General features: G+C 44.9%; 1 protein-coding gene across 4 annotated transcripts in view; it reads left to right on the top strand.

Moving 5' to 3' along the window:
• lama5 (laminin, alpha 5) overlaps positions 1 to 26308 on the top strand; it is a 138556-nt gene that overhangs the window by 35591 nt on the left and 76657 nt on the right. For all 4 annotated transcript variants that reach the window (XM_037540946.1, XM_037540948.1, XM_037540947.1 and 1 more), the window contains exons 3-6: positions 18435 to 18552; positions 23814 to 23932; positions 24352 to 24522; positions 25722 to 25819. In XM_037540946.1, coding sequence (XP_037396843.1) covers positions 18435 to 18552; positions 23814 to 23932; positions 24352 to 24522; positions 25722 to 25819 — 506 coding nt within the window. The remainder of the gene's footprint in view (positions 1 to 18434; positions 18553 to 23813; positions 23933 to 24351; positions 24523 to 25721; positions 25820 to 26308) is intronic.

Raw genomic sequence — 26308 nt, 5'->3', positions numbered from 1 at the left:
ACACGTTTTGCAAAATAAACGTCATAACAGTTTTCAGATCTACACATGGTGACATTATTAAATTCTCGATTCATCCGCAACCACCAACTACACTGTTACAGAGTCCTCCACTACACTCTGTTATTTACCAAAAATATATGGACACACATTTATCAGTCACGTGGTGAAGCGTCTATGTTTAGAGTATTTCCTCTAACTTATCTACCCCACTGGTGGCTGATGGCTGAGGAACATCTGATTTGAAGGTAAAGCAAGGCAGACGGTGTCAGTGGCGTGCAGATACAGGGAGTGATGGATGAGAAGAAGGAAAAGGTCACGTGGGACGCAGTTTGGAGGTTAAGAGTGGTGCCAGTCTAGGTGATGGGGACATGGTGCTAATCCTGTCTGGAATTCACAAATCCCACCACTTAGAACCAGCACCCCCACACCGGCCTAACCTAGTCCAGCGAGACTCATCACAGCTGCATCTGGGCTCCTGTTCCTCACGCATTTCCCAGTAAGAGCCGTGTTGGGGCTGGTTTATGAGTGGTGTTGGGGCTGGTTTATGAGCGGCGTTGGGGCTGGTTTATGAGTGGTGTTGGGGCTGGTTTATGAGCGGCGTTGGGGCTGGTTTATGAGCGGCGTTGGGGCTGGTTTATGAGCGGCGTTGGGGCTGGTTTATGAGTGGTGTTGGGGCTGGTTTATGAGCGGTGTTGGGGCTGGTTTATGAGCGGTGTTGGGGCTGGTTTATGAGCGGCGTTGGGTCTGGTTTATGAGCGGCGTTGGGGCTGGTTTAGAGTGGTGTTGGGGCTGGTTTATGAGCGGCGTTGGGGCTGGTTTATGAGCGGCGTTGGGGCTGGTTTATGAGCGGCGTTGGGGCTGGTTTATGAGCGGCGTTGGGGCTGGTTTATGTGCGGCGTTGGGGCTGGTTTATGAGCGGCGTTGGGGCTGGTTTATGAGCGGCGTTGGGGCTGGTTTATGAGCGGCGTTGGGGCTGGTTTATGAGCGGCGTTGGGGCTGGTTTATGAGCGGCGTTGGGGCTGGTTTATGAGCGGCGTTGGGGCTGGTTTATGAGTGGTGTTGGGGCTGGTTTATGAGCGGCGTTGGGGCTGGTTTAGAGTGGTGTTGGGGCTGGTTTAGAGCGGCGTTGGGGCTGGTTTAGAGTGGTGTTGGGGCTGGTTTATGAGCGGCGTTGGGGCTGGTTTATGAGCGGCGTTGGGGCTGGTTTATGTGCGGCGTTGGGGCTGGTTTATGAGCGGCGTTGGGGCTGGTTTATGAACGGCGTTGGGGCTGGTTTATGAGCGGCGTTGGGGCTGGTTTATGAGCGGCGTTGGGGCTGGTTTATGAGCGGCGTTGGGGCTGGTTTATGAGCGGCGTTGGGGCTGGTTTATGAGTGGTGTTGGGGCTGGTTTATGAGCGGCGTTGGGGCTGGTTTAGAGTGGCGTTGGGGCTGGTTTAGAGCGGCGTTGGGGCTGGTTTAGAGTGGTGTTGGGGCTGGTTTATGAGCGGTGTTGGGGCTGGTTTAGAGTGGTGTTGGGGCTGGTTTATGAGCGGTGTTGGGGCTGGTTTAGAGTGGTGTTGGGGCTGGTTTATGAGCGGCGTTGGGGCTGGTTTAGAGTGGTGTTGGGGCTGGTTTATGAGCGGCGTTGGGGCTGGTTTATGAGCGGCGTTGGGGCTGGTTTATGAGCGGCGTTGGGGCTGGTTTATGAGTGGTGTTGGGGCTGGTTTATGAGTGGTGTTGGGGCTGGTTTATGAGCGGTGTTGGGGCTGGTTTAGAGTGGTGTTGGGGCTGGTTTATGAGCGGCGTTGGGGCTGGTTTATGAGCGGCGTTGGGGCTGGTTTATGAGCGGTGTTGGGGCTGGTTTATGAGCGGTGTTGGGGCTGGTTTATGAGTGGTGTTGGGGCTGGTTTATGAGCGGCGTTGGGGCTGGTTTAGAGTGGTGTTGGGGCTGGTTTATGAGCGGTGTTGGGGCTGGTTTATGAGCGGTGTTGGGGCTGGTTTAGAGTGGCGTTGGGGCTGGTTTAGAGCGGCGTTGGGGCTGGTTTAGAGTGGTGTTGGGGCTGGTTTATGAGCGGTGTTGGGGCTGGTTTAGAGTGGTGTTGGGGCTGGTTTATGAGCGGTGTTGGGGCTGGTTTAGAGTGGTGTTGGGGCTGGTTTATGAGCGGCGTTGGGGCTGGTTTAGAGTGGTGTTGGGGCTGGTTTATGAGCGGCGTTGGGGCTGGTTTATGAGCGGCGTTGGGGCTGGTTTATGAGCGGCGTTGGGGCTGGTTTATGAGTGGTGTTGGGGCTGGTTTATGAGTGGTGTTGGGGCTGGTTTATGAGCGGTGTTGGGGCTGGTTTAGAGTGGTGTTGGGGCTGGTTTATGAGCGGCGTTGGGGCTGGTTTATGAGCGGCGTTGGGGCTGGTTTATGAGCGGCGTTGGGGCTGGTTTATGAGCGGTGTTGGGGCTGGTTTATGAGCGGTGTTGGGGCTGGTTTATGAGCGGCGTTGGGGCTGGTTTAGAGTGGTGTTGGGGCTGGTTTATGAGCGGTGTTGGGGCTGGTTTATGAGCGGCGTTGGGGCTGGTTTATGAGCGGCGTTGGGGCTGGTTTATGAGCGGCGTTGGGGCTGGTTTATGAGCGGCGTTGGGGCTGGTTTATGAGTGGTGTTGGGGCTGGTTTATGAGCGGTGTTGGGGCTGGTTTAGAGCGGCGTTGGGGCTGGTTTAGAGTGGTGTTGGGGCTGGTTTATGAGCGGTGTTGGGGCTGGTTTAGAGTGGTGTTGGGGCTGGTTTATGAGCGGTGTTGGGGCTGGTTTAGAGTGGTGTTGGGGCTGGTTTATGAGCGGCGTTGGGGCTGGTTTATGAGCGGCGTTGGGGCTGGTTTAGAGTGGCGTTGGGGCTGGTTTATGAGCGGCGTTGGGGCTGGTTTTGAGCGGCGTTGGGGCTGGTTTATGAGTGGTGTTGGGGCTGGTTTATGAGTGGTGTTGGGGCTGGTTTATGAGCGGTGTTGGGGCTGGTTTAGAGTGGTGTTGGGGCTGGTTTATGAGCGGCGTTGGGGCTGGTTTATGAGCGGCGTTGGGGCTGGTTTATGAGCGGTGTTGGGGCTGGTTTATGAGCGGCGTTGGGGCTGGTTTATGAGCGGCGTTGGGGCTGGTTTATGAGCGGCGTTGGGGCTGGTTTATGAGCGGCGTTGGGGCTGGTTTATGAGCGGCGTTGGGGCTGGTTTATGAGCGGCGTTGGGGCTGGTTTATGAGCGGCGTTGGGGCTGGTTTATGAGTGGTGTTGGGGCTGGTTTATGAGCGGTGTTGGGGCTGGTTTAGAGTGGTGTTGGGGCTGGTTTATGAGCGGCGTTGGGGCTGGTTTATGAGCGGCGTTGGGGCTGGTTTATGAGCGGCGTTGGGGCTGGTTTATGAGCGGCGTTGGGGCTGGTTTATGAGTGGTGTTGGGGCTGGTTTATGAGTGGTGTTGGGGCTGGTTTATGAGCGGCGTTGGGGCTGGTTTATGAGCGGCGTTGGGGCTGGTTTATGAGCGGCGTTGTGGCTGGTTTATGAGCGGTGTTGGGGCTGGTTTATGAGCGGTGTTGGGGCTGGTTTATGAGTGGTGTTGGGGCTGGTTTATGAGCGGCGTTGGGGCTGGTTTAGAGTGGTGTTGGGGCTGGTTTATGAGCGGCGTTGGGGCTGGTTTATGAGCGGCGTTGGGGCTGGTTTATGAGTGGTGTTGGGGCTGGTTTATGAGCGGTGTTGGGGCTGGTTTAGAGTGGTGTTGGGGCTGGTTTATGAGCGGCGTTGGGGCTGGTTTATGAGCGGCGTTGGGGCTGGTTTATGAGCGGCGTTGGGGCTGGTTTATGAGCGGCGTTGGGGCTGGTTTATGAGTGGTGTTGGGGCTGGTTTATGAGTGGTGTTGGGGCTGGTTTATGAGCGGCGTTGGGGCTGGTTTATGAGCGGCGTTGGGGCTGGTTTATGAGCGGCGTTGTGGCTGGTTTATGAGCGGTGTTGGGGCTGGTTTATGAGTGGTGTTGGGGCTGGTTTATGAGTGGCGTTGGGGCTGGTTTAGAGTGGCGTTGGGGCTGGTTTATGAGCGGCGTTGGGGCTGGTTTAGAGTGGTGTTGGGGCTGGTTTATGAGCGGTGTTGGGGCTGGTTTATGAGCGGTGTTGTGGCTGGTTTATGAGCGGTATATTATCGTGCATCCCTAATTTTAAACCATTTGAAATTTTGTACACTCAGAAGACACTCAGTGTTCCATGATGTGAACACAAAGGAAGCCACTTTTCAATAACTGTAAAATTTAACTTTCAATTTTAAAATTAAATTTGACTACACTATCATTAGCTAATCATATTTTAATTAGCGTGGGAATTCAGAGCCAACAGTTATCACTGCCACATAAAATCAAATAATATTTCATATGTTAATGATGATGCATGTTCATAGCACTTATTTATAATATTTATATTTCCCAAACATTGATGCTTCATTGATGGAATTTCTGACAATATCCATAAATTCGCTGAACGTTAATATTGGACGGCCAGGCAGGGAAGTGGCCAGGCCCCAGACTCCAGGGTCTGGGATTTCAGCTCGTTGATAATGTAGAAGGGGATAATAAAGAAGGGGAGGAGTGGGGACAGACAGCCAGAGCAGGTGTGAACAGATGACCTACCTGCACCCCCCAGGCCTTCACGCACATACCTGAGCTGCCAGGTCCTCATAAGTGCAGCTTACAGCTCTTTGTGGAAGTGGAGCATGATCACACATGTCAGCAGTGACAGCCCTCCATACCTGAGGACTGATGGACCTTTTTACCTTTTTTTCCAAAAATCTTGCAAATGAAGTAACCATTCCGACACGAAAGGCTTTTCTTGTCTGCTTGGGTCAGTCGGAGTGCAGGCATGACTGACACAAACTAGGAAAATACGCTAATGGCATTAAAAAATTGCGGCGTTAATTATTTATCATGTTAACGTGTAGTTAGCACATCAACTTTAATGGAATTCATTGCTCAAATTCTAAAATCCCCTTTTTATGCACCAACCTTAAGTCATTTCCTCGGGTTACGGTAGCCAAGAGACGAGACCGAGAAAAGCCAGAGCAGATTAAGGGTTTTTTTTCATAATAGGTAAATTAAAAAAGCAACATATTTAATATATTTTGTAAAATAAAACAACGAATATATCGACTAAAATATAATTTTTTAATTACAGTCTAAAGTACTGTCTGGACAGGGTTCGTATTCCAGGTGGAGGTGGCGTAATGCCAGTTTACCACAGTTCGTCTGTCATGTTTAAGAAATCAGTGTAAATGACCGAGATGGACTGAGATGGACCGAGATGGGGTATCATTAGTGTTGGTATTAGCTTGGCAGCAAATAGCCAACACTGATTAAATTAAATGGTGTTTTTATATGTAATTTTAAAGTTCATAGTGAACTTTCCACCGGTCTCAAGAAAAGTTTCCGAGTCAAAACTGAGCCATAATAATGTTGAGATGACCAAGACCGGTCTCAAGAGCGTAAACGAAAGGTTTTGGTCACAGGACCTACAATGTCTAATGAAGAACTGTGTGATCTCGTTCCTCACATCAAGGGCAAAGGACGGATTGTCCTGGTTCGTATTTGTAAAGGAATGTGGAGACAAAGCAGCCCTGCAGTGTGTGTGGTAATCCCCCACCCTCTCTCTGTTGATGCTGCTGAGGCCCCTCACCCCTGGGGAGGTGTGTGAGGATTAGCGAGGAGCTTGCGTTTGCACTGAGATGGGTGCTCAGGTGGACTTTTAGGTCGACATGGCATCTACAGTAGCTGGAGCTGGGCTGTGACTAATGCTGTAAAGACAGCCACCTGCAGGCATGAATCCTCTTATACACACATACATACACATTAACCCCACTAACGCACCCCCGGGTCCCTCCGCTCCGTCTGCTGTTCTCTACCCAAAGCTGTCTGTGTGCCATCATCAGCTCAAATAAGCCGTGATGTGTCGTGTTATTGTTATGCTCACTCTTGGGCCTGCGTGCGAGACCCAGCTTGTCCGGGGGTCTCCCTTTCATGGTGATGTGGTAGCCTGTAATCATACTCCTCTTCCCGGGAGAAGTTTTTTTCCGGCAGAGCATGGTTGTGGTTAGAGTGTGCTTTGTAGTGCAGATATTCCAGCTTCATTCCGAGGAACAACAACAGGAAGAATAGACATGAAATGCACAGGTTCCACGACAAAGCCGCTGTGGGGGCATTAGAAGTAAATAGAGGTGCACTCATCACCGTGTCTGGCAGTAAGCCAACATGCCAGCTAGTTTGGCATGGTTTTTCCAGTGTTAGCCGGGCCTGTCGTGATTAGTACATCATTGCCTGACTGCAGCTATTTATGTGGTCCGCAGTTATTCATACTGACCGCAGTTATTTTCCATGCTGGTTGATTTTTACGTTGATTTATATTTATATTAATTGCGGTTGTTTGTATGGCAGTTACCTGTCAGCTAATATGCGATTGTGGCAGGCCAAAGGTACGCTGTGCTAACTATAAAGCCTTCCTACATGCCTCTAAAGTCTGCCGGAGGTTGGAAGGATGTTTAACTGCATTTTCTTGCTGAACTGAGGGTGGAAAAAAGCAAACTGATGGTGCAGTGCAGACTGCCGTAGTTCCAGGCCTGCAGCAGGCTGGGGTTCGATTCCCCGATCGGGGAAAAGTAACGCTACATTCACACCGGCAGCGACTTTTCGCCTCTTGTTGCCCAAATTGCTGGTCATTCATTGCATCTGGGCGTTTCTGAACTCGAGCGGACGGTTGTTTACCGTTATTTCAGTGACGTCAGGCACAAATCTGATGAATTCCCGCTAGAAATAAAGAGAGAGTCCTGGTGAGAAATCACTGGAGTGCTTATTTTTATTGAATCCCTGTGTCTGTGCAGTCAGTTTGTGATGAAAACAGTATTTGTTCTTTGCGATTATCATCTATTTGCGGCGAAAGCATCTGGCGCCATCTAGGGACCAAAAATGAAGTGTACCGTTTTACAGCTGGCGGAGATGAAGCGCTCACTACGCTGCTCAATGCTCAATTCCTATTGGTAATTACATCTTTTCGCTCCTTAGTCGTATGAAGTTACATTTACATTCACGGCATTTGGCTGAAGCTCTTATCCAGAGCGACTTACAATTTGATCATTTTACACAGGTAGGTGAAGGCGGTGTTAGGAGTCTTGCCCAAGGACTCTTATTGGTATAGTGTAGGGGGCTTGAACCCCAGTCCACAGCGTAGAAGGCAAAGGTGTTAACCACTACACTATCCAACCACCATGTTAAACAGAAATCGCCAGCTCTTATAGAAAATGAATGACCTCTGGCTTCTTTCGTCGTACCGTGTTGCTGCCGTGGTTGACAGCTGGACTCATCACCCCCCAATGTGTTCGAGTTCGCTGTAAAAAGGGCACGTTATTCGGCCAGGTCCTCTTCTCTGGTTCGGGTCCTCGGGTCATTTAGACTGTTCTCTGACGCTGCAGCCTCGGGCTCCTCCGGCCGCGCTCGGCCACTTCGTTTGAAACCTCTTCAAACACGGAGCGGCTGCGGTGAGTCTCAGAAACAGCAGCCTGAGTATTTATGAGTCTCAGCAATGCGAAATGATGACAGATGTCGAGTTGTACTGACGTAAAAGTCGCATGAATTCCGACCTGGCTGTTCAGACAGAGCCGCATCGCTGCAAATCGGAAAAGGATCGGATTCCAGTACCACATATGAAAGCGTCTCAAATCGGAATTGACAATGTCAGTTGTCAATGAATGGAACAATCAGCCAGTAGAATTAACATAAATACTTGATATTCACATCTATCTCCAAGTCTTGATCCGACCCCAAAATTTTGCTTTAAAAAGAGTTTTTAAATGAAGCCCTAAGGTAGTCGTAAACTACCCAAACACAGAGGAGCACACAGCCAGCAACTTCACATCACACAGTGTGCATGTGTGCTGTTTAATGATTTTTACTGAATTGGGTTTCATTTATTTCTCAGTGTTTCCAGTAGATATCGGACCGATACCTGGTATCAGATTGGTGGCATCTTTAGTCGCAAGGATTGCTTACATGACTTACGAACAAATGGGAGAGAGGACAAAGAAAGAGGCAACGCAGCTGCTTTTGACTCTCAGTCGGTTCTTCAGTGCTGTCGGGATGCTTTAACCTCTGTGTGACAGATGTTCCTAACCGCCTCTGAACCTGGTTTGAGTGATTGGGTCACAGTGTCTCTCCAAAACCTGGACATCTGGATTTATTTCCTGTCCACTTGCATTTGGATCACCCAAAACAAATGTATGTGGTGCAGTTATTGAGAAGACTTTCAGTGGAACACCCACCGAGCGTTCGACAGCCACGAGGAAAATGCCTCAAAAGAGTGTTTCATTGATGATCTCTCATGGGACGTGAATGAGACAGACATGGAGTGAGGAAAAAGACAGAAACAGAGGAGAAGTAAATAATGCATGAATAAAACGCCTCAAAAGACCTACAACCTCTACAAAAAGGTCTGGATCAAAGTCCAAAGCATGGCAAATGTGGCCTCTTCTGGTATTTCTGGAATGGATCCTTGACTTTGCATGTTGAGCGACTGTGACTTGCTCCCACCCTCCAGAGTCCGGGGTGAGACGGATCTGTTACCCCAGATGGGGTTTTCTCTCAGGGGGGCAGCAGCTGCTTTTGAGCCAAGCCATCTCCTGAGCTGCCTGCTATTCCTACACACTCCCTTGCACGGATGCTGCAGTAGACGCAGTAGGGCTGATCACTATTATTATCAGTATAATATACGCCTTTGTGATAAATACATGGCAGAGGGCTACAATAATCAATAATTGTACTCGTGTGCTTTGAGCATCCTGAGAAACCTGAGATGTTCCAAGTGACTCTCTGTGGGTGCTTGGAGGAAACGGGAGTCAGCAGACAGATAACTTTGGTCACGCAGGTCAATCTTTACTCGTGTCATCAGAGGTTTTAGGTCATTTCTGCAGTTTAAGCTGCTTTTCTCCACTGATGTCGTTTCTCAGTGTTGTGGTTGCATTTTGTATCTGACAAAGCCGTAAATCTGGTCTCAAACATTTTTTAACAAGCAAACACATGAATAGGATCTTTTATCATTGCTCTCATTAAAACAAAACCAGACGGTTACAGATCAGAACTGCGCTCCAGATGAGCTCACGGACAAAAATCATAGAACATCCAACAATAAAGGCAGCTTTGCATCTTTTATACAGTGATAGTAAACGTGGTTCTTCACAGCAGGCGGTGTATTGTGGCCAACATGGACATGTATGAGCCTTAACCTCTGTGACGAGGAGCGAGGAGGCGGACGCAACTGACATAAGCGAATTTTATTATGGGCAAATCCAGGGTCGTAGTCATAACGGTCCAGGGTCAAACAGCCAATACGGAGAGAACGCTGGTCAGACATGATAAACAAAAACACCATCCAAGCAGAACCAGCTTCCAAACTCCAAACATTACAAAGACCAAGGCAAACACAGGGCTTAAATGCACGAGGGCTAACAAGGGATATCACAAGACACAGGTGGGCACAGGTGGGGACAATCAGGGGCAGAGTAACCAAACAAGGGGCTGGACTAAAAACCAAAACACAAGAGGGGCCAATCATGACAATCTCTCTTTTGCTGCAAATTACAAAGAGGTATTTAGTAATTCTACAATTCTCGTATGAAATTGGCCGGTTACTGAATCTAGTGTCTTAATTTCATCTAAACTAGGGATGTGCATTACGACTCATTGTGCTATTTGAGTGTCTGCAAGAACAGGCATCTGGTGAACTGCAGGGAAGGGGAAAAACTATGTAGGGTTGTAGGCTTACCTTTTAGGCCCAATCCCATTCCTCCTTTTTACCCCTAAACCTTGTTTTTTCGAGCGTCACCCTCACCCCTTGTTCCTGAGCTACAGGGCAGTGGTTGAGATCTTCCCTCTGAAATGAGCCCCTCTAATAAAAGAGCATCACTTCATTAACAGCTACTAGCGCCGCTCTGTAGGCGACCCTGCCCGTCTGCAGGGACAGCAGAGGAGGGGAAAGTTCAGCTCCTCACTGCTGGGCTTTAGTTACATTTAGGGATCATACGCCTTCAAAGAGGGGGGCAGTTATTTATTATCACCCCCCCTAATTCTTCAGTGATATGAAGCTGAAGCTCAAAGATTCTCCAGGTTCTTGAGAATTTTCCCGTTCCACCTTAAATGGAGCAGCAGTTACATTCTGGTGCTTCAGGCGTCAAAACTGCTGGGCTATTTAAGGTGGAACGGGAAAGTTAGTCTAGCTAGCTACTGAGATGCTAGAATGCTGTTAGGGATTTTTTTAGGCTTGTTATGAAGAAAAATTAAGAACCTCAGTTTGGAGGGTCGTGTAGCTCCAACACTTCACCCCACCCCTTTATCTTCCGGGAGACCCCACCTCTAGATGAGAACAAGCAAAACAGTGGGCTGAGGGCTCAGTGGTAGTGGCGAGGGGTGAAATGGGACTGGGCCTTAAAGTGACCACACTCACAGTATAGCAGCACTCGGATGAATACACTTAATGTGAACACTTTCAAGGTTCAGTCTCAGAAGTTGGTTTCATTTTCTGATTCTCGTAGTCACTGCTCATTTGACAAAAGGGAAATTGGTAGGTTTTTCATGTTGATTGAGTTATGAAAGCTGCCTAGATAAGCTACTGAGCTGACAGAGAGTCATGTTGGATGCTGATGGGGACTTCTTGCCTTATTTTCTGCTCAGTGGATGATGTTCCAGCACGTAATTTGTCAGAGAAGTGTATTTTCATATATGTTTGGGCCCAGATAATATCAGCTAGAGTAGTTAACCAAGTCAGTGACACAGTTGTGCTTTGCCTGAATTCTCAGCCACATCCTTAACAGCACAGCCTTGGCAGCGTGCTCACATTCAGGGGCTTGTGTTTCCAGTTGAAAGGCATTGGTAAAGGTATCTTTTACGGTCAGAACACCACAAACACTCACCATCCAACGGAACATCTCACAGACCTGTCATGGGACGGTGGGAGAAAGCGTCTGGTTGGCTGGGTTTCTCTATTCTATCATAGTAGTTTAAGGGGTGAACTGCAATAAACAGAGTCCTCCTTTTAGGTACGTTTGAACTGAAATCAGTGCTTTTGTGTCATGTTTGATCTGCAGTATCATCAGTTCGCCGTGTTGTGTGAGTGATGGGGCTGCTTCGAGTTGGCCAGCTGCTAAAAACAGCTAGCCTGGAAAGCTCCCGCTCTCCAATGCCTCACAGCTTCCTCAGTTTACTTTAGTTTACTCATGTCAAAAAACCCAGAGGTGCGCCCTCTCCTGGCGACAGCAGAGTAGTGCCGTTTTCCTTGCAGTAGAAAACGTCACCCGGGCTTTCGCTGAACGTGGAACTGTGAGTGGTCTATTATATCGAAAATTTATCAAACCTTTCTTATCGCTCTATCGAGGAAAAGTTATATCATCATAATTATCGTTGTCGTTTTATCACCTGGCTCTAATATTACATAGTATACTTACATATATGAGCAGAACTGTCAGATTTACTGCACTGATGGTCTGCATATATACTCCTTCCCATATGGTGGCACCTTGAATGGCTAACCAAGTACTTGAAAACATCCCAACTCTAAACACACCCTTTTCATCAATAGAGTATAAAGTAGCTCAGTTTAATAGTTTAATGGGTAAAAATTCCTTTTTTGTCATCATGCAAGCGTCACAATGTGACTATCGTTCAGCCCTTACTCACAGCACATAGTGCCACTCCGGCTGTGAACTGATGTGGGCAGCTGCCGCACCGTCTCCCGTTTCTGTGGAAATCCCTCCTCGTTCTCACAAGCGGGCCATTATACTCGAGCACGGCGTGTGTCAGAGCACTGAATCGTCAGAACGTCTGCTGAGGATCCACTCCCAGCATTCCTTCCAGTCCCCACAGTCCACCTCCCCACACACGTACACACTTGGCGAGAGGGAGAAAGCGACGGTCATAAAGCTGATAAAGCTGAAGGTGGGTCTGGTTTTGCCTCCCGAGAAATCTGTCAGAGTTGAGCCGTGTTCAGGCATGCTTCTGTATGCTTTCACAGCCCCTTGTGGTCCTTTATGATGGACAGAAAAGCGAAGCTCACTGAAAAAGTCATGCATTCAAGCGTAGAATACATTACATCGGCACAGTTCTAGTTAAAAGTAAGTATAAGGTGGTATTTCTTGCTGACGTGGACGCTGAAAACAGTAGAGCCAATGTGTTGCATTCTTATTTGTCTGGTTGGCCAACCTTGTCTGGAAAAGGTACTGTTTGAAGTCTAGTAAAGTTATCAGCCCTCATTATCCTTATCGTGTGTGTGTGTGTGTGTGTTGTGTGGCATTCTCCTCCGATCAGGCCTGCTGTGTGTCTCCCTCACTCACTGTCCTTTTGCCCTCTTGTCACGGTTGCTCAGGTGCCTGTGGTCACATTCCCGAACCCGTGTCCCCAGGGCTGTGCTTGTCCATGCCTGTTGCCATGGTAACCTCAGGAATGCAGAAAGCCAAGAAAGGAATTCATGCAATCATTAAGCCTAGAGGAGAGTAACTACACTGGACATGCATTGGACGGCCACTTTCAAAGCAGTCGCTTCAACTTTTACATTGTTCCAACCTCAAAACGGTCAACGTTCTGCATTTCAATAACTCTTAAGGTAGATCGAGGTCAAGTTTAGGGCACATAGGTCATAGACAGTCTTATTTAATTAGCTTTGAGTTGATAGTCCGCCAATTTTTTCAAAGTTTTGTTTATTCAGAAAGTCATTCAGAGTGGTTTAATGCGACTCCATTCTGGGAACTGAGTCAGGATTGTTCACAGTGGTGGTGAAGGGAACCAAACATCTGAAGAGTCTAATCCTACCTCTAAAAGCTACGTCACAGAGTTATTCCAAAAAATATCTACAAATATGTTGCCTGATGCCCGAGACACAGTTTTACAATGGCTTTGATATACATTAATGACAGAGAGGTACATGCAGAGTGTTGTGATGCAAAACAATTCGCAAGAAAACTTTTTTTTTTCAGATTTATCACTTTTACCATCATCAAACATCACGTATAATATTTCAGAAAGCATGTGTTGGCTCTGGGTGGTTATGGATAATAAATTACAGGACTTCTTGTTGTATTCCTGTCACCACCACTGTAAAGAAATCTGAGCTGAAATGCTCCTGTCTGGAGAAACTTGTTCACAGCAGTGGTGAAAGGAACCAGACGGCCGAGGTGTTTAATGCCTTTAAAAACTCCCTCAAAAGATGTTATATGAAATGTGCTGTAGACGTTGTGACCACTGGTTCCCACCAGCACAACTGTAAAGGGGTAACACTTTTATGAATGTTCTAAAAAACTAAAAAACATCTAAAAAACACATTAATAACGTGTTATAATGCATTAATGAGGCATTATAAACGTGATTATATCATGGTTAAATCTTTATAAGAATGAATTACACTACATTACACTTTATAGCCATGTTTATTATGCATTATGAAAGGTTAATATAATGCATTATAAATAGTGTTAATAACATGTACTGTATCTTCAGTCCTGAATTTATGACATTTATGACGTTATAATGCATTCGTAAGGCATTATAAACATGGTTCTAATTATTTATAAAAATGAGCTACACTGAATTACACTTCATAGCCATGTTTATTATGCATTATGAATAGTTAATATAATGCATTATAAGTAGTGTTAATAAAATGTTATGCTCTCAGTGCCAAAGAGGTCAGTCCCAGCTTGGAGAGCGTAAAGACTAATGCTGAGTTTATTCACTGAGATTTCCAGTGTTTTATTTCTCATCTGCTGGCGTTCTGTTGGATATGCAGTGTTAAGTCAGTGCCAGGCTAACGGTGGTGAACATTAACGGTGGTGCACATTAACAGTGGTGAACATTAACAGTGGTGATCATTAACAGTGGTGAACATTAACAGTGGTGCACATTGACTTTCCCACATTGGGTGAAACTCTGATGTTGCTCTAGTTTAAACTCTGACATTTGAAGCCTGTAATGAGCTTATTGTGTTTTAGTGTTTCAGTAAATTCTTCAACTTGAAGCCTCAGTCTAAACCCTGGAGGCGGCTTTAGTCCAGCACGCTCCACTTTACTGAGAGTGGACTAATACAGCTTATGAGCTCTTATAATGTGTTATGAACAGTACTTATAATGCATTATGTTAACAATTCATAATGCATAATGAACATGGTTATAACGTGTAATACATTTTTATTAATATTTATAGCCGTGGTTATGATGCCTTATAAATGCGTTATAACTGTGTTTATAGATGCTTACAAACGTGACCTTCATAGAAAGTGTTACCGCCTCACTTTACATGGAGGAGGCTTTAGTCCAGCACGCCTCACTTTACTTAGAGCAGACAAATACAACTTATGAGCTCTTATAATTTGTTATGAACAGTACATGCATTATGTTAGCAATTCATAATGCATAATGAACAAGGCTATAACGTGTACTGCATTTTAATAAATATATATAGCCACGGTTATGATGCCTTATAAATGCGTTATAACTGTGTTTATAGATGCTTACGAACGTAGAAAGTGCTACCAGAAAAGTTTTCAGGCTTCTCTGCTATGAACCATTTCTCATCAAACCACTCTAACTGACTTTGTTTACATTGCACTAACTGCATGATGCAGAAATTTTTGAAACTTCAGTGGAAGTCCCCTTTAAGTTGTTGCTATAGTGATCATTCGTCTGCTTTTTCTTGGCTCATAGTCTTCGTCTGATGGCGCGGCACATTCAGGCAGGGGTGTTTTAGCAGAGATCTCGGTGATGCTTTCCACACGACTCAAGCAAGTGATGAATTGCTGAGGTCCATGGGAACCACTGTGCCGCCACCACTGAAGCTTCTTTTGATTTCTTTTATCACAGCATCTCTGCGATGTCAGCAGAGGGAAAAGAACTCGATTCAGCATGCGATTGCTGTGAGAATATGATGGAAAGAAAGTGTGCGATTTTGTGTATTTCATGCTGACAGAGGCAGAACAAAGGCCAAGTAATTTCAGCCTCAGTTGATTGCAAGGAAATCCCAACAGCGCAAGTACGGACCTCCTCATACATGCACATACACACTCTCCCAAATCCCACCTGCTGATGTGCTCTGTGGGGATGAACCAGGGGCTGGGGTGAGTGGGTGCTCCCTTGACTCGGTTTTGGCTTTGAAACATTACCGCTTTTGAGTGAATGATGGATCACATTCCCTCTACTTCTGTTCTCCCTCCACTCATTCTCCATTCGGAGTTGAGGAATGGAGTAGTTCCTTTCTTGGCTCCAGATGCAAAGCAGAAAACCTATTTCCATTAAGGGACATGATTTACGAAACATTGGCAAAAAATTGAAGTCGGAGTTTGGATTTGCAACATCACTACATATCAGGGGAATTCTGGGGCTGTGGAAATGGGGTGGTTATTGGGTGGCTAAGGCAACTTTAGGGGGGCCAAAGTCTATAAACCCCCCCAAAAAAACAGATTTATTAAAACTAGCCCTGAAAAACAGATTAAAACTCCATTTCTTTGTTTTTTTATTCAAACACCAATTATAATATTGACATTGGATGAATGGGTAACATCATAGAAGTTTCTGGTTTTCACACTGGACTGTACTTCAACTATGGCTTATTTAAACAGAGCCACTTCTTCTTCCTAAAAAATATCGTTTATCATTTTCAACACTGAATCTAAGAAAACAATACAGCCTTTTTACATTTTTCTCTGTAATAGTTCTTAAAAAATGAAAAGTACCTAAGCTTACTGGTAGTTTTGGAGCACAGGCCAATTGTAAAGCCATAGAGAAAGTGTACCACATCCCCACACCAGCTCTGGTCTCACCTGTCTCAGGTGGGCGGGTGTGATGGGATTTCAGTTTGGCATTTTGAAGTTCGGTTTTCATGCACAGCTGAATTCATCGACTACGTTGCTGACAGCCCAGATTTACTGGTGGACAGGCTCACACTGAGGGAAATGACATGCTTGAAAAACACGCCACCTCTGGTGGGGTTGGACACTGGGGCTGTGGGAGTTTGTTTGGGGGTGATGTTTGGGGTAAAAGGGGTTAAGTGGGTTACAGTGCTGTCATCACCACTGATATAGGACGTCAGGGAGGAAGTAGATGGGTGTTGTTGCATTAGCTCCTAAGCTGCCCGGAGGAAGAACGTAAGGAGAGATTAGGGTGGGAATTCTTGGCATTTCAAGTGTGATTCTCACTTCCAGCTTTGTACAGGACAGATATTCTCACTATACCTCTTATATGAACTCACTTCCTCTTTATTTGTTTCTGTCGGCAGCAGCTTCAGAATACAATCCGATACCCCTGTTAGAAAACCCAGCAGAGACCAGCAGGACTGGTCACCAACAAAACCGGCATATCGCTGCTGTCGGAATAAAACCTCGTGTCTCCAAAATGGGAACTTTACAGGAGAAGGAAAAAAGCTACTTTACTTTTAATGTAAGTCAATGGAACCAGAATTTTTTACAGGTCGTTTTCAGTTTTTTTGCCTGAGTTCCTTCACCATGAGATTTACACACAATATAAAAGGTGACAGGTATTTTCAAATTATGTCAAAAACTGAAAAATGTCAAAAATGGAAATACGAGGTTTTCTTCAGCTGCGCTGTGTTGTGTTATGGATGCTGGTGTGCATGCTGATCTGTGTTGTCCACACTTTTAATTACAGAAGAAGCAGCTGCTTATATGTTTGTTTGTAGCCATAAAATATCAGTAAACAACAAAATGTTACTTAACGTGGGCCGTTCATCAGCCATAGCCATGACAGCAGGCCATAAACTGATGTGTAATCATCACTCTATAGCTGCAAGCCTCGTTGCTCAAATCCAATCTCATTGACCTGATGGTTCACACTCGTTTAGGTCAGTGACTCAAATCTGTCATTAATGTGATGAACCGGCCTGAAATGACCCTCATGAGCTCCTCCTACTCAGTGACATCACGTGACTGAATCACTGCATCATCAGCACAAACTAACGAGCAGAACGAGCTTCGCTGAGAAGATCATTAACTCTGATCAGCTCTCGGCTTCGTTATTAGAGCCAGACGGAGGAGAAAAAGGTGAGACGAGCTGCTTTTCCACTGTCTACAGGCTTTGACGTCTGTTCAGTGCTGTTGCCATGGCAACGCTGAACGATGGAGAAAAAGCTCACGAGTTCCGATCTGAGCGTCACATTAAAGTCACGTGACCACGAATCTGATTCGGTCTGATTCGAGTCACATTAGGGCAAAAAAATCGGATTTGTGCCACAGCAGCCTGGTAATGTGAACGCAGCCCGTGCTCCGTTTGTCCAAGTCGGACTGGAGCTTTTTGTCACCAGCACAGCTTTTTATACATGTAACATTAAATAATGAGCTAAACACTTACAATTCCATGTTTACCATGCAAAGGCTGCTGTGAAATGGCACACCTTTGGACTTGAGTGCAGAATCTGTTTCATTTGCTCATTAAAGTGCTGTGTGATGTGTCGCCACAGGCCTATCCATGAAACTGTATATTGCCCTATGATATTTTGACCATTGGGGTTACTGACCTCTGACACCCTGCAGTTGGAGGGAACTGTAATTTGCATAGAATGAGTTGTATTTTGTCAAACCCTTGCATGTCCTGGCTGTGAGCCGTGGGAGATCTTGTGAGAACGTAGCCCAGTGTTATGGGAACAGAAGACAGGCAGATAAGAGAAGGAATGCAACCTGGGATGTGTGTCAGGCGCCTGTTCTAAGCTAAAGGGATGGGAAAAAGACCAGCCAGGACACAGCAAGTCAACCAGTATCCGCTTTATAGCAGAGAACGTGGACAATAAAACGTGAGAATGTGGGAGTTCTTGTGCTGCTGTTTAAGAGAACATCCAGTGTAGAAAGAAAACAATAACGAGACAAATCTGGTTCTTGATATTAGTGATTTTCATTTGAGCATCTCTGGCCTGGGACAGTTTGAGTGGGGCTGTCTGACGATGGTTAACGAAGACTGACAGAGAGAGGGGAGACATCCCACACATCTCTTTGATTTAGTCATCCTGGGAGAACATCTGTTACCCCCTCTGACCGCATGAGCTCACCGTCCTGAATATGAAAGTGATTACTCTGGTCTCCATGGGATCATTTACTGTGGCTGCTTCTCAGTGGAGGCAGTCTGCATGTCATGTTAACGAACGCTAACTGAAACCCAATCCCTGCGTCACACCCCGCTGTGGCTCCATGTGTGTCTTGACGTTACTTGGAAGAAGAATGCTCTTTCATGTAAAGCTGCACCTGATGCTGTCAGCTATGCTGTAGGGAGTATGGAAAAGCTATGGATCTTGGAAAGCTGTCAAAACTGTGTCAGTTATCTCTGAAATGCGTTGACTTGACAGGCAGTTAGTTCTCAACATCAGTAGAGGACCTCCTGTATGTGTTAGGATGCTCATCATGTTTCTGCTTCTTCATGTCTCCAACAGCTCTTCCACGTGGCCTACGTGCTCATCAAGTTCGCCAACTCTCCGAGGCCTGACCTGTGGGTTCTGGAACGCTCTGTTGACTTTGGGAAGACCTACCAACCATGGCAGTTCTTCGCTTGTGAGTAAAGCACTGCTGTAGTGATTTGGTTCATTGACTGTTGTGGAATCTTCACCAACTTTTGATGGTTTTAGATGGAGTTTTTTTCTTCAACGTAGTGGTACCTTCATATGAAGTCCGATGTGTTTTTTAAACACTGAGAAAACTGGATTTCTCCATGTTCTTAAAGCCGTCGTTCCCCAGCTGTTCAGTTACGGTCCCATTTATGTTTTCTTTAGCTTTCACACTTTGATCATCGACCTCTTACTTGTCGCATAAGCTTTTGTACTCTGCCACCTTCTTGGCGCCCATTTGCTTGGATTGTATCCGTGACAATGGAGCTCTGATTGGTCAGTCACATCTGGCTGACTCTGATTTCTAAAATTTAAGCAGCTTTGCAGCCCATCACTTCTGGGCTTGATGTCAAAGAGGACATTAATATTGTAGATGCTCATTTCTTAAATGTGATGCGCATCATTTGTTGACTGTAAAAACTGGACTTTGTTTGAATAGCCCTTTAAAGTCAATGTGAATCAACACGTTCTGCTGTCTGTATCATCACATTTCTGGATATTAGTAAGGGCCTCTGAGCTCGCTGAGCTAGTAGTGATAGCTAGAGGTGGTGGGAGAAGGCAAACAATCGCCCATCATATGTTGCATCAATCACTGCAGAGATTTAAACGTCAGCACAAGAACTGCGCCTGGAGCTTCATAAAATGGGTTTCTGTGGCCGAGCTGTCGAAGATCAAGTCTAAGATCACTGTATCAACTGCCAGGTGTCAACTGGAGAGGTGGACTCATATATTTGACATATATATATATATATATATTTCCCCCCCATGTTGACCTTAAGAATTAACAATTGGTTATTTGGAGTGATTCCATAATAAAACCACTTATGATTTCCTAAAGATGTATTCAATGGATGTTTTTTTAAATAACCATTTTTTTGTAGATAGGAATGTGCAAAAGAGCCTTTTTAAAGTTGAGAGAACCTCCATATTGCACATAGGTTCTGTGTCATTTCAAGGTAGAACCACGTATCCAAAGCACAAAACATTTAAGAACCTTTATTTTAAGAGTGTACGATGTTGTTTACCACGGTAATGCAAAAGCTGACGTGAACCACTCAGACCACCAGGACAGAGATGAATGTGAATGGATGCCTTATTGGCCACTCAAAGGAAATGAGCAGAGTTGGTCCTGCCAGAACAAAAAAAACAAACAAACAACAAATATGAAAGACATATGGTTATAGCTGGTTATACACACACACACACCCCCTGGTTTGTTTTAATACCGTGTCAGGACGTAGGTCATATGTCCCGTATGTGTTGTGTGTGTGTGTGTGTGTGTGTGTGTGTGTGTGTGTGTGTGTAACTACCTAAGGTCATCTGTAAATCTGCCTAATCAATGAAGGACAGAGGTTTCATCTTTTTAAACAATGGGACATGTAGCTTTGGATTTGAAACCTGTTGAGAGGTCCAGACGTTGTAGGTTAGGGCAGTTTTCTAAGATTTTCTTACAAAGTCAGGACATTTTGACCTAAAACTCTATAAAAACAAAACATAATATGCATACACAGCACAATCAGATCCATAAATATTTGGGCGTTCTCAAAGCTATTGTTATTTTAGCTGTCTACCACAGCATATTGATCATAGTTGAAATCATGAAAATGGACTTTTCTTCATGAACTTTCAGCTTTGGGTGTATTTACATCTTAATTGGGTGAACAATGTAGGAATGACAAACATTTTCATATACAGCCTGTTTCGTATACTTTTAGGAGCTCAAAATAATTGGACAACAATTAACAATCACAAATTCAGTTGTCATTTTTTTAATGCTGGGCTGGAAATCCATTACAGTAAATGGCTACCTTAAGTTTTAAAGCCACAGACAATCATCAGATGCTGGGTTACTAGATTAGAGATGCCCTGAGAGGCCTTTACTGCAGCTTTCCTCAGTTACTGCTTGTTCTCGGGCCATTTTACATTGTTTTGCCTTCTGTTAGTGAAGGCTTGATTGGACTGAGGTCAGGTCTCGGCTTGGCCATTGCAGAACATTTCACCTCTTATTCTCCAGGGTATATTTTCGTTCGTCCATCTGAATGTTCATGACCAAATTGTAAGGTAAATTATTCATTAACTGCATGAAATGTATGTAATTTTTTAAATTTTATTTATTTTGTTTTGTAAAATCTCCCCTCAAATGATCAGATCATGTGTTCTATGATCTCCACATATCACTACACGCTTACAATTCACTGCTAAAGTCCAAAAATCTGCGCCGCTGTTTGTGTTGTTCTCTAAAAGTGATGTTTCCAGAGCAGATCACTGAAGAGACGCCGTCTGTTTATAGTTTAGAGCCCAGATTTGGGGAAAAACAGGTCGACTTTCAGTAGAAAAACAAACTGAGTTCAGCTTCTTTTATTATAAGGGTTTAAAATGACGTCACCGTCTATTAGACTGGAGAGAAGAGCTACAGCCTCACACGACGCCCAGCTTCTGAATGGAGCTTATGGAGTATGAACGTTATGAAGAACATGACCGAGTGCGGTTTGGAACCACTGGTGGACCAAAGGAGTTTAAGAGGCTACAACAGTGTTGCAGTGTTCTTTGGGTTATTGTCCATCTGCACTGGGAGTTTAAGCATTTGGCCGAGTTTGAGAGGACAGTGTAGCCTTATACACTTCACCGGGCTGCTGTCATCATCAGACACATCATCAAAGAACCTAAGGAAAGCAGTTCCTTTGGTAGCCATACATGCCCACTCCTTGACACTACCTCCACCATGCTGGAGAGATAAGGTGGTGTGCTTTGGATCGTGAACACTTCCTTCCCTTCTCCATACTGTTCCGTTTCCCTTATTTGGGCATAAGTTGATTTTGTCTGTCTATAAGATGTTCAGAACTGTACAGGCATTTTTAGATGTTTTGGCAAACTCTGCATGTTGTGGTCGACATCTACATCTTGCAGGGGGTTGTTGCCGCCTGGCCGACTGTTGTGAAAGAGTTTTTCTTCATCGGGGAAAGAATTTTTCATCATCACGTGTTTTCCGTGATCTTCTTGACCTTCTGGTGTTTCTGAGATCAACCGTGCATTCCATCTTTTTAAGAATGTACAAATTGTTGATTTGGCCACGCCGAATATTCTTGCAATCTCTTTGAGTTTTAATTTTTCAGCCTAATGATGGCTCACTTTATGAGAAGTGACAGCTCCTTGGACGTCATGCATTAACAGCAACAGTTAACAGTCATGAAGCAGCCAACTCTCCGATTACAGCTCCGAGAGCTGTGTCTCCTACACTCCTACACAGTTCGTCTGATTTGCACGTAAACGTGCTCAGATGCTTTTCATTTTTAATAAAAAAATAGAGCTACTATAGCAATAACTTTGTCCACGTCCACATATTTGTGGGCCTGACTATAACTCTGCTATATCGTTTGGCTCTGCCAGTGAAGGGTAACAATACAGTAGGTGGCAACACAATCCTGGCAGTGGCTGAGAGGAGGAAAAAACCCGAGAACAATACAGGCGCTGAGTCCCTGGCTGGCATTTCGAGCTGTGACGCCGCTCCACTCTGAAACATAATATGGACTGAACTCACAGTCCTCTGGCCCACGAGCACCATTGTGACTCAGAATACAGACAACATCTGAAAATGAGGTGAAGATGTACAGAGAGTGAGTGAAAGAGAGGAGAAATGGGTGAGGAAAGATGGACATTGTGTACTGGACGTTGTGACATACGTATGTTTGCCATACTGCTCAGCCTTAATGCAGCCAGTACATACACATTACCTGTAGAGCTGTTCATACACTATACTGAAGAGAAAAGGATTCCAGCATGGCTGTAGTGGAATCCCTCTTTGTGTGTGCACACATCCAGACGTGCCCAGCAGCTCCCCAGAGCCTCACTGTGCCCTGGGGTTGACCCCAGTGGGTGTATGTATATGTATACACTAATGTCTCTTTGCTCTGTTTGTATTGCTGATCATTTTATTTGAGGTACCTTAGTTGACTAATGCAGTCAAACATGCTTCTAGAATCAGAGATTAGTGACTGGGGTTAAGAGAAGCTGTACGCTGTCTCGGGAAGATAGATCATTTCAAAATCTTCAGCCCCTTAAACTCTAAAGCTTGGTCACCATCCCTGGTTCTAGATATCCGCCTTCCTGCAGACTCTTGAGTTCATCCACCAGTTGCCACAGCTGCTCCAACTGATTAACCACTTAAGAAGTTCTTGATTGGCTGGATCTGATGTGTTAGTGTTAGTTTAGTCTTGGCCTCAAGTCTAAAGGCCACAATTCAGTATAAATGCATAGCTTACATATTAATTATACGTATATTAGTTCCATCATACACTGCAAAAAATGGTATCTTGGCAAATCATTTTGCCTTACTTCTTCATATAAGCGCAATTATCTACATTATGGCTTGAAAGAAGCATGATTATCTGTCAGTAGACCAAGACTCTCAATTTTCTAAGATCTAAAATTACTTTTAAAAAATCTAAAAAAAAGTTGGATAGTCTTATAATGGTCTTACGACAATATTTTTTGTGCTGTATCAGTTAAATAATTTGTGGTTACTAAATGAGACCTAAGTTTAATAAGTAAATGAACATCTTAGGTTTTGAAGATGTTTGAAGATGGTTTTAAGTCACTAAGTCAAAGACTTTTTAGGACTGTGCGAGAAAACAGGAGGATTATAGTTACATATAATCTCTCTCACAGTATCATTCAGGTTATTGTTTTCTTTCTCTTATTCTTTAGGGTTTCACATCATCTGTGTCCGGCAATTATATTTATTATTTACATACATAATAATTAAGTGACGCTTTTTAATCCCACAAATGGGGAAATTTCACCTCCTCATTTAACGCATCCGTGAAGTGAAACACCACATACACACTAGTGAACACACACACAGCACACTTGCCCGGAGCGGTGGGCAGCCCTATCCACGGCTCCCGGGGAGCAGTTGGGGGTTTGGCGTCCTGCTCAAGGACACCTCAGTCATGGACTGTCGGTGCTGGGGATCAAACCGGCGACCTTCTGGTCACAGGGCCAGTTCCCTAACCTCCAGCTCACGACTGCCCATTAGTACCATTGATATTATATGTTATTGTTATGATATTGATATTATCAATAATAACATTGATATTATGATTTTTCTTTCTTAATAATGTAATAAAAATCCCGTCTCACTCTTTATTTCTGTCACAGTAAAAACACACTTCAGTTCCACTGTTGACGGAGTGTTTTCTGTGTTTTCAGCGTCCAAAAGGGACTGCATTGAACAGTTTGGCCAGAGGACCATCGAGCGTATCTACCATGACAACGACGTCATCTGCACCACCGAGTACTCGCGCATAGTGCCTTTGGAGAATGGAGAGGTAATGGTATCATGTCGTTTGTGTCCATTGAGACCATAATCTAAATATATGATCCACCGAGTTGTTGATGTGTCTAATATCTGCAGTGTTATGTATTTTATCCAGTTCAATTTCATTCATTTCCCATTGCCACTGTTATTACTGTCTTTTCATTCCATCTCTTTTACTTTAAAGCCGTCACTGCACGAAGAATTGAGATGCAGATTACATAGATGCTCGTATAGATGTAGATATATATGCAACAGTGGCTCTCAGTTTTATTCACAGACCACTTTGATGACCAGTAGGTGTGTAAAAATGCGTCATTGCATTGCCATGCATGACTCTGAAAGAAGCAATAGGTTCTAACTCGACTTCTAGGCTTGTTTTCTTATTATGCATGTCTGTTTGTGGGCGTTCCTCTCTTCATCATACACAAGATTGTGGTGTCTCTGGTTAACGGGCGGCCTGGAGCCATGAACTTCTCCTACTCCCCTGTGCTGAGGGAGTTCACCAAAGCCACCAACATCCGCCTGCGCTTCCTCCGGACCAACACACTGCTGGGCCACCTGATGGGCAAAGCCCTGAGAGACCCCACAGTCACCCGCCGGGTAAGACACAGCAAGTGGGCTCGCGTTTCTGGTGTGGACCTCTATCTGTATTTCTGTATTACTGTGTCGTGTAACTGATGTGTTTGGCACATACGGTGAGAAGAACCGATTGGAAACATGAGTGAGAAACGTTCTGTCACAGAAGATTTTGCCGCATTCTCTCCTGGTGTTTTCCAATAACACGTTTAAAACTTTACTTAGACCCAAAAGATGTTTGCCAGTCCAATTTAACACATTCCGATTACAGATTAAGACTGAGGTGTTTATTCTCACTCCACTCAACGATCTTATGAAAATCTCTGTTTACATGCTCACTACAAGTAAACTGATCCAAAATGATGCTCATGCGTGGAGAACCACTTAGTGCAGACGTTACCATGACAACCAGCATCACGTGAGGTCCAGTCAGAGTGAGATGAGCAGCAGTGAGCAGTGATTGTGTTTTTAACTGCTTTAAAATGACGTCAGACTCAGGAAAACGTCCTTCACACGTCCTTATTAAAGAAGGCCGAGAGGAAGACGTCGTGCTCTGAGACGCGTAAGCTGGACGTCCGTCCCACCGCCGTCTTTTAAAGATCAGAGCATGAACTTCGTCTCCTCTGCAGACCAGTTTCTGCTCCGCCGTGTTGAACGGTATAAACTCTCACTGTGACGCGACGCGCATGCAGAACGGACTTAAACTTTCCGATAGGGAATGTAATCGGATACAGACGTTTACACGGATATTATTCTTCTATTTAACGGATTATTTACAGGATTACACACCTCGATCAATCAGATAGAAACTGTATTCCGAATGGCCTCAATTAGATGAGACTATTCTGACTGAGGTGTTTACATGGACGTATTTTATTCCGATTGAGCTATTAGTCGGGTTATTAACGGATTATTAGGCTGCATGTAACCTTGACTAGTGTCATCTTATTACCGGTAGTTGTTATGACAGATGTTCTAATGTTTGATGTCATCTAGAGCGCACTTAGTAAAAATGATCATGTGACAAAGCCTCACAGGGCATCAAATATTATGGCATCTGTCATTGCAATTAATGATTAGAGGACGTCGTTATATTACTGAATAAAATCTGACGCATATGACATCATTTATGTCATGTTTATGTGTTATGTAGCAGGAATCAAGTGAATCTTCCCCGAATTTTCTTTTCCACATTAAAGTAATCTCTGCATTTCGCCCTGCAGTATTACTACAGCATCAAAGACATCAGCATTGGAGGGAGGTGTGTGTGCAACGGTCATGCTGAAGCCTGCAACGCAAAAGACCCCAATGACCCCTACAAGTAAGAGCAAGCTGTTTACCCTCTAGCCCTTTAATACCTTTTGTTCAAGCTTATTTTCAAAACTCTTCTTGTTCATTAACATTTAATTACTGTTTTAACCATCCATCCATCCATTATCTAAGCCGCTTTTCCGTCAGGGTCGCAGGGGGGTGCTGGAGCCTATCCCAGCAGTCTTCGGGCGGAAGGCAGGATACTGTTTTAACCTTTCGTATTAAATAAAAGACTATATTCCCTAACTTGACTAATATTTCTCAACATCAACCTCTTCATTTTTAAACTGTTGTTCAAAAGCCTGGATCACTTATCATTAAAGCTGCATTGATCGTGGATTCATTTGTAAACAATTTTTATTAGCAGTTTTAGCCAAGTGAACAAATGCATAACATTATTCATGCTTTAACACGCCAAGCCTGCATTTTAAACAAAACAAAAGAAATCTGCTGGCAGTTTAACATCAATAAAGTAGTACAGGAAAGTAGGAAGCGACTG

Source organism: Pygocentrus nattereri, chromosome 9 (assembly GCF_015220715.1).
Source record: "Pygocentrus nattereri isolate fPygNat1 chromosome 9, fPygNat1.pri, whole genome shotgun sequence".
Lineage (NCBI taxonomy): Eukaryota > Metazoa > Chordata > Actinopteri > Characiformes > Serrasalmidae > Pygocentrus > Pygocentrus nattereri.
The sequence above is the reverse complement of the archived record's forward strand: the minus strand, read 5'-3'. Positions and strand labels throughout refer to the sequence as shown.